The sequence below is a fragment of the Xenopus tropicalis genome, chromosome 8 (genome assembly GCF_000004195.4).
Source record: "Xenopus tropicalis strain Nigerian chromosome 8, UCB_Xtro_10.0, whole genome shotgun sequence".
NCBI classification, from domain to species: domain Eukaryota; kingdom Metazoa; phylum Chordata; class Amphibia; order Anura; family Pipidae; genus Xenopus; species Xenopus tropicalis.
Window position 1 is genome coordinate 32,332,132 of NC_030684.2, and position 9,178 is coordinate 32,341,309.

The 9,178-nt window shown below is 39.2% G+C and overlaps 1 protein-coding gene across 1 annotated transcript; it reads left to right on the forward strand.

The window, feature by feature from the left end:
- The first annotated feature begins 1,220 nt into the window (after positions 1–1,220).
- Positions 1,221–7,277, forward strand: LOC100485989 (blue-sensitive opsin-like). Its single transcript, XM_002937226.3, has 5 exons — positions 1,221–1,746; positions 2,161–2,329; positions 2,797–2,962; positions 5,344–5,583; positions 6,382–7,277. The coding sequence occupies exons 1-5, from the start codon at positions 1,356–1,358 to the stop codon at positions 6,505–6,507; spliced, it is 1,092 nt and encodes a 363-aa protein (XP_002937272.2). The 5' UTR covers positions 1,221–1,355; the 3' UTR covers positions 6,508–7,277.
- Positions 7,278–9,178: the final 1,901 nt, after the last annotated feature.

Consider the following 9,178-nt stretch of genomic DNA (forward strand, 5'->3'; position numbering starts at 1 on the left):
CCCTCACTTGGCTTTTAGGCAGGGTCCCCCTTTAAGGTCCAACCTTTGGTTAGGGCACCCCTTAGCTCATAAAATTAGTACTGATAAAAAAAAAATATTGGTGTATCAGTCTTTTTTATGAATATCTAGGATATAAATAGATAGTTACCCCATATCTCACCCTAATTGACCATCTAGTTGACCATTCATGTGTACTTAGGGGACCAAATGGCTGTTCTCCACAGTTATCACCCAAACTGCCTCTCAGGCAGAGCCCCTTACCCCTCTGACTACTGAGCCAAACTGCTTCCTTTGGGGGGCAGCTCCAGAGTTTGGGAACAACTCACAAGCAACATTTTGTTTACCAACCCATTGAATGTTGGTCTCAGTGGCTTTAAAGCAGGTAATTGTCTTTGAATTTCTGGCTTGAAGGCAAGCCTTAGTTGCATACAAACCATATGTACTACCAAACAGAGCCTTCTATAGGCTTCCAGTCCACAAAGGGGCTACCAATAGCCTTTGGCACCCAGGAGATTTTTGTGTGCTTGTGTTGCTCTCCAACCTTTTGATGTTTAACTATAGCTCAAGGGTAAATAAGTTTGGGACCCCCATTCAAGAGGATACATGAGTACCCTTGAGATTAAATATAAGGAAATCTCAGAGCTTATTTACCTGGCCCCAGGTGTCTGAAAAGCTAGGGGGGGAATTTCAGGGGACACCTACACAAGTAGCACCTAATTAAGAGCAGGGTGCAATGCTTTTTGTTCCAGCTGTGCTTTTTGGTGTAACCATAAGCCATAGACACAAATTAGCCTTTCCATCCTAAAGTGCTTAATGCCTTTTTGATATTTAACATTTTAACATTTAGTTATATTAATATAAATGCATTTTGGGCTTCTAAGCAAATGCCAAAAGCTACCCTTGCACTGCTGGAGCTGGTTTCCTTCTGTGAGTACACAGTTAAAAGAGCTTAATGCTTTGTACAGCAGAGGTGTTAGTACACATGCCAATTATCTTAAACCTGCAGATTAGAACCCTTCCTTTGCTGATTAGGTGCCTGTAAAGGAGATTGCTGTAAGGATAATCCCTTACCACCTTCCCACACAGCCCTGCCATGCTACAGAATCTATAGTGAGATAAAATTGTTAAGCCTAGCTTTATGACTTCCAATAGGATTATAAGGAAAAGAACAGTTTGGGCCCAGGCCAGACCTTTTCTTGTTTCCATGGATATAAAAGACCCATCTAATTCAGAGTTTTACTGAAGGAGAAAGGCTTTATGTCAGGGAGGCCACCTGATATTATAACCAGCTGTGTTCCATTTTATGATCTTGTAGCATCTTGGTCATATAATCATTGAAACTTACCCCAACATCAATGATGAGTAAAGGCCGTGCAGACGTGAGGATGGAGATGCCAGATGATTTCTACATTCCCATTCCCCTGGAGACAACTAACATAAGCTCTCTTAGCCCTTTCCTGGTACCTCAAACTCATCTGGGAACTCCTGGCATATTTATGAGCATATCAGCCTTTATGTTATTCACTATCATCTTTGGGTTCCCCCTTAACCTCCTAACCATCATCTGTACTGCCAAATACAAAAAGTTGCGCTCCCACCTCAACTACATCCTGGTAAATCTGGCTGTTGCCAACCTTATAGTGATCTGTTTTGGCTCCACCACTGCCTTCTACAGCTTCTCTCAGATGTACTTCTCTATGGGCACCTTGGCATGCAAAATAGAAGGTTTTACTGCTACTTTGGGAGGTAAGTGAAGAAATATAAAAAATGATCTGTTTATCTGTCTAAATGTACTGTTTCTGCCATAAGGAAAGGTGAGGATCTTGCCTCAAACAGCACTTTAACATGGATGACATTACATTCATTTATCTATCCTATCTTGATCATATATCTATCTGTATTTTATTGACTACATATGTAATCTCTTTGTCTTTAGCATATCTATCTTTATACTTCTATTGTATCTAGTATATCTTATCTCTCTTTCTAGACCTGCCATGTTACTTGTGTTTACATGTATTGCATGTTAAGAACTCTTTGATATATTGGTTGGTGAGAAAGACCCATTCATTGCAGACATTAACCATCTTTACAAAAATGCAAAATTACAGGATGTTCTTGAGTGACTTTCTAAAATAATGCCTATTTTTTCTACTTCAGGAATAATTGGCCTGTGGTCCTTGGCAGTGGTGGCTTTTGAAAGGTTCCTGGTGATCTGTAAACCAATGGGAAGCTTTACATTCAGGGAGAGTCATGCGGTTCTAGGCTGTATACTCACCTGGGTAATGGGTCTGCTGGCAGCAACCCCCCCATTGCTAGGATGGAGCAGGTACTTAGCATCAAAATCTTCTTTTCGCTATAAAACCATTCAGGGCTGAATTAGAGCTAGGCAGCAGAGATGTTGCTAGAGCGCAACAATTGGGCGGGGGTGCAGTTCCAGGGGAGCTCAAGTGAAGGGGACATGAGTGGTAGGGGTGGGTTGATGTAGGGTGGGGTGTGCAGACAGGCAGGATACTGGGCCAAGTAGTATGCTTTGGGGACCTTCACTTGGTAAACTTGCTAGAAGCCCACCAGCTTCATGGACTTTTTATTAGAACTTTAAACTGGAGGATAAAGGTGATTGCACTGGGAAGGTAAGTAATGAAAGCATAAGAGGGATTTATAGGGCGCCTCTATGCCTGATGCATAGTGCAGTGGCTTTTATATAATTTGAGGGGAAGGTTCCTAATTTAAATTCTTGCACTAGGGTCATCCAATGTCTGGTGTCACAAATGATCCTCAGTTCCCTGTGTGTAGGTACATCCCAGAAGGCTTGCAGTGCTCATGTGGACCAGACTGGTACACTGTGAACAACAAGTGGAACAACGAATCATACGTTATTTTCCTTTTCTGCTTCTGCTTTGGATTCCCTCTTGCAATCATTGTGTTTTCCTATGGACGCCTGCTGCTCACCCTCCATGCCGTAAGCCCCAAGTGTTTTACTTGCAAGGCCTAGCTAAAAAGTGCATCATTTGCATTTACAAAGATGGTTAAAAAAAGGATTGTTTGAATATTTCTTGTCTTAAATGATATAAAAAGAGTAACTTTTCCATGATACAGTCTTGTATTTCTTGGCACAATTTTCTCTTAGCTGTGAACAATGAGCCTCAGCTGAGGTCAATGCCTGGCCTGTTTGGGTCTTGATGTGCTTAAAATTTCAGGGCTTAATTTGAATTTCATTCCAAACATGCTGTTAAAAGTTCCTTAGTGCAAAACTATAGAACTGGATGGATACAGTGCATCCCTATAAGCCTATAAATAGACTGATAAATGGAAACAAGTGCAAAGCTGTGTTGACGGTAAAAACATTGTGATTTGTGTGTGTTTTAGTGCTTTGCTCTAAAAACAAGAAACATCTGGTAACACAAATACACATGAACATAATGTTCCTAATTCCTAGGACAGATGTAAACAAAATTTTATTGTATGACAGTTGAGAATTTCACACTTGATTTACTGTTTTTTTAAAGAAATTTCAGCAGCAGCTTAAATCTCTAGTACAAGTAAATGCCATTTAATCAAGGCTGATCCCAGTATGGATTTCCTAAATCTCTCTTAATGAGCCCAGCAACAAGCGTGGGATATGATTCTTATGCAGAAAGTATTCAAGCAATCACCTGCGGATTCTTCGTGTATATTGTAGTGTAATATTTTTAAGTATAATAGAGTGGACGGATAAGAAGATATTACCTGATTTTAATCAAATAACATTTAATATTTAGGCTTAGACTTAGCATTTGCTCTTAATACTATGATGGTAACTAACATTATATTTTAAAGGGGATGGTCAGCCCAGAAATGGATGCTCTTTACGATTTTATTTAATCATTACTGTTCCCAATTTATTCCTTTAAGAAAGAAATTTAAAAGCATTACAACCACCCTATGTGGTGTAAGTTGTGAGGAAGCTCATATGAATTTAGAGGAAAGATATTTTAGGGAATTTAAATAAATACTTCAACAAGTACTGTAAAGCAGAAAGAAGGCAAACATAGAAAATGAGAAACTAATTGCTTCACTTGCAAAGACTGGTCCCTAAAAGATTTTAAAACGTAATAGTGAAAATGTGTGGGTGTTGCTCATTTTAAACATGTAGATATTTTGTTTATAAGGAACACTCAAAAACTAATGTCACTTCCTTTCTTCAATGTATGCAACATAGAGGTCAGGATTACACCTCTACAGTTATAGTACAGATGGCTTAAAGGAGAAGGAAATAGATTCACCACATTAGTGCCACCTAGAACAATATATTTATTCTGCAGAAAGCATTAACATACCTGAGTAAAGAGCTCTAGAAGCTTTCTCTGTTTGCTTAACATTGCAGCTGCCATTTTAGCTTGGTCTTCATAGCTTCCTGCTGTATAGCTCTAGCTGCTGTAGCTCAGATTACACATTCCTAAGGGAGGTGGGAGGGAGTTTTTAGCATTCTTGTGGGAGGGGAGAGAGGCGAGAAGTCAGATACCCTTAGAACATGTTTACAAAAAAGGAGACAAGAAATCCTGTGTTTTTTTTCTTAGAGCAGCCGTTCTCAACCTGTGGGTCGGGACCCCTTTGGGGGTCGAACAACCCTTTCACAGGGGTCGCCTAAGACCATCGGAAAACACATATTTTTGATGGTTTTAGGAATAATTTTATGGTTGGGGGTCACCACAATATGAGGAACTGTATTAAAGGGTCACGGCATTAGGATGGTTGAGAACCACTGTTTTAGAGGATTCAGTGCAGCGTTTCTGTGAGTGCTTATGGCTGTATTTACATAGACCTTTCTGATAAAGCTTACTTAGTTTTTACCTTTCCTTCTCCTTTAACTCATAAAAGTAATAACGGGATATTGCACTAAAATGGTTAAGCAAAGTTAATGTGAACAAGTTCCCAGTGCCTGGTAACTTAACTAGTAACTTAGTTCAGTTTTAGCCAGGCCAATTTATCTGATTTTCTTAGCCTCCCATAAAGAGGTATTACTTGGTCCATCGACACCTACAACTGATTGCTCGTAGTGAAATAAATTTCATGCATGCATCAGCGCGCTGGACATAATGGCACCCACACACAAACTGACAAAGTTATGGAACTTGCACTGGATTAACCATAGTAGACCCTGCTATTCAGGATTCTGCTCTGCATTGTTGATAAAAAAAAAACTTGGTGACTCGCATATGTTCTTGTGCGTACTTTCAGCGAAAAACATCATCTGAGAAACACTACATGTGTCATAACTCATAGAGTACAATGAAAGTATGAATTTATAGGCCAGGCAGAGCTTTCCAGTATATTTCTTGTCTTTTTTTTTTCTCTGTACAGGTTGCTAAACAGCAGGAACAGTCGGCAACTACTCAGAAAGCCGAACGTGAAGTGACTAGGATGGTGATTGTTATGGTTGCTGGCTTCCTGGTGTGCTGGCTTCCCTATGCCTCCTTTGCTTTATGGTCAGTGACGCATCGAGGGGAGTTGTTTGACCTACGAATGGCTTCTATACCTTCTGTATTTTCCAAGGCCTCCACTGTGTACAATCCATTTATCTATATATTTATGAACAGACAGGTGAGGAGAAATGAGATAGAAATATTTTTTTTAACTACAGAACTATATGGGTATAGTAACCCATAGCAATCAATTAAATATGTATTTTCAAACAGCTGCCCAGCAAATGCTACCTGCTCATTGGTTGCTATGAGACCACACCTACATGCTTTCTTCATGGGAAATACTTTATAAAAAACAAGTTTTGGTTTTATTCTTGCTAAACAGTGCTTATACATTGCTACTTTGCCATTTATTGCTTACTGTATGTACAGTTGCTTTCAACTGTACTCCTCACATATTAAAGCTGGCACAAACACCCTGTTTTTTGAACTTTGCATCCTGCCACCGCCCTCCTTACTGTGCAGCCTGTTAATGTGCACATTTGAGAGCCACAATGGCTTCTGTCTGTGGTAAAAAGAGCCCTACCTCACTCTGAATACAGAACTCAATGTTGTTGCATTTTAAGGGGATGGTTGACGAGTCACACACCTGGAAAGTGTAAGCTAGAGAAAGTGGGGGCTGCAAGGTGCTGGCAAGACAGATGCAGATCCTTGCAGATTTTTAATGTGGAGCAAAATGCTGGCATCTTACCTTACCTTGCATACAGGTTATCTCTTTCATCTGGCTAGAGATTCTGGTAAATGGATAGTATAATTTGAGAGGAGTTCCCTGTTTCTTCCTTCCCTTTTCTATATTGTTAGCCCTGAATATGAGACTTTGAGGTTCCATCTTGCCCGCATAAGTGCACTTGTGCTTGTTATTCAGAAGGTTCCTTAGGACCTTTAAACCACTGTTTACTACTTTTTCTTCCTGCAGTTCCGCTCTTGCATGATGAAGATGATTTTCTGTGGCAAGAATCCTTTGGGAGATGATGAAGAAACATCTGTCTCTGGGTCTACTCAGGTATCATCAGTATCCAGCAGCCAGGTTGCCCCGTCATAACACTAATCATACCCAGCGCTTGTCCTGCCATGCCGGCTGCCAAGATTTGTACTCTCGGAAACTTAAAGATGATATGACTGGCCAGAAACCCACAAAGAAAGACTCTATAACTATTAAAAATTAAAATGTCACCATCACCACACAGATCTATTTTTCATAATAAAAGAAAATTAATTGTTAAGCAACCACAAGTTGAAGGCCAATATATTTTAGGGACCCCAAAAGCTTTTACAAAGAAGGGGAAATGTCTTTTATACTTATTTGACCCTTGAAGCTACTGGTTCGTCTTCCCACTATTGTTATTCCCCAACGTTACCTTTGCTATAAACATACTAGGTGCTCAAATGAACATATGCATTAACAGTAACATATGCAGGAACGTTCTCTGGGATACAGCTTCTGAATGCATTGCACCTGGAGAGGGAGTTATCTACGTGGTTCTAATCGGGTAGATCTGCACCCCATCTGTCAACAGCAACCTGCATATTTCATCCCATGGAGCAGTGAAAGGCTGCTTTTATTACAGTATTGAGATTTACTTTACTCTCCCATGATTTACTGCATTAAGCTCTTTAACGACTAACTCTTGAATAATTCTTTGGCCAACTGGATTCCACTGTATTGGGCTGCAGCCCAGTCAAGGCAATCAAGCGCAAATTCCCAGCTTTTCTTCGAGGCTTATTTGTTTTTATTTATTGTCTTCATGTTAGAAATAGATGTAACATTGGGTACCCACCTTGTCATTTAATAAACACATCAGATGCATTGTCCTCTTCAGTGTCCTCAAAAATGTGTTCATTCTTTAGCTGATCATAGATACCAATGGGTGAAATATGATTTGAAATTTTGCAACATCTTCATTAAAAGGACTCCCAAGTTGTAGTTTGATGTTTCCTTAGAATAAGATCTTTATATGAGGTCTTGTATAGTAAGTGTATGTGCAGTTGGTGAATGGGTTTGTATGGGGCCTAGCCTCCGAATTATGGAAAGCCCATTTCCCATAAACTCCACTTTAATTAAATAATTCAAATTTTTAAAACATATTTCCTTTTTCTCTGTTATAATAAATCAGTACCTTGTACAGTCCCAATTAAGCTATAATTAACCCTTATTGGTGGCAAAACTATCCTACTGGGTTTAAATTATTTTTTAGCAGGCTTAAGGTACGGAGATCCCATATCTAAAAAACCCCAGTTCCTGCATTCTGGATAACAGGTTCCATACCTGCAATATAAGCGTTTATTTGCTTATTTTGCAGGTATGAAACCTGTTATCCACAATGCAGGACCTGGGATTTTTCAGATATGGGATCTTTCTGTAATTAGGATCTCCATACCTTATTGTACTGTCTTGCATAAAAAGGGGTATTGACTCAAGGGACAGAATTTTGCCTCTTTATAGGTCCCTGGTAAGGCCTCACCTTGAGTATGCAGTGCAGTTTTGGGCTCCAGTCCTTAAGAAGGATATTAATGAGCTGGAGAGAGTGCAGAGACTGCAACTAAACTGGTAAAGGGGATGGAAGATTTAAGCTATGAGGTTAGTCTGTCGAGGTTGTTTTGTCTGGAAAAAGGCGCTTGCGAGGGGACACATTTACACTGTACAGGTATAGGGCCCATCATCCAGAATGCTCGGGACCAAGAGTATTTCAGATAAGGGGTCTTTCCGTAATTTGGATCTCCATCCCTTAAGTCTACTAAAAAATCAATAAACCAGTAATCAAACCCAAAAGGACTGCTTTGCATCCAATAAGGATTACTTATATGTTAGTTGGGATTAAGTACAAGGTGCTTTTTTATTATTACAGAGAAAAAGGTAATCAATTTTAACAGATCCCATACCTGTACAAGTACATTAGAGGGGATTATAGGCAGATAGGGGGTGCTCCTTTTTCCCATAAAAACGATCAGCGCTCCAGAGGCCATCCATTTAGATTGGAGGAACAGAACTTTCATTTGAAGCAGCATAGGGGGTTTTTCACAATGAGGGCAGTGAGGTTGGGGAAAGCCCTTATTAGTGATGGCAGATTCTGTTAATGCCTATAACAGGGGCCTGGATGAGTTCTTGAACAAGCATAGTATCCAAGGCTATTGTGATGCTAAAATCTACAGTTAGTATTGATATTGGTATATATAGTTTATGTATGTGAATGTATAGATAGGTCAGAATAGGTTTGTGTGTGCTTGGTTCACTTGGAAGGGTTGAACTTGATGGACTTTGGTCTTTTTTTCAAGCCTATGTAAGTACTAAGTAACTGTACTAACACTGTTATCTCTTTCTTTTATTACATAATGGGAAGGTAATTAAGAAAAAAAAAATAAAAAAAAGCAGTTAAAGCGGCAGTGTTCAATGAATAGGGCTTGTGCTGAACATTTTTGCTTATTGTTTTAATTTCCTTGGTTCTTGCAACTATGGCTGTAGAAGAAAGCAAGGTTAATCATAACTCCTCCTTATCTGAAAGATTGACAAAGACTTTAACTGGGAAAAAGGAGCAGTTGTTTATACAGAGCTTATTATCTCTCTCTAATCAAACAAATCTCATTACATAGGTAGTGAGTTTGAGGAAGTGAGGAAGGTTCAAACAAAATAATTATTGATTAGTGCTTTATAATAATAAATAAATAATATAAAGAAAAATGTGAATTTTCTCTAAATTAAAAGAATAGGCAAAACA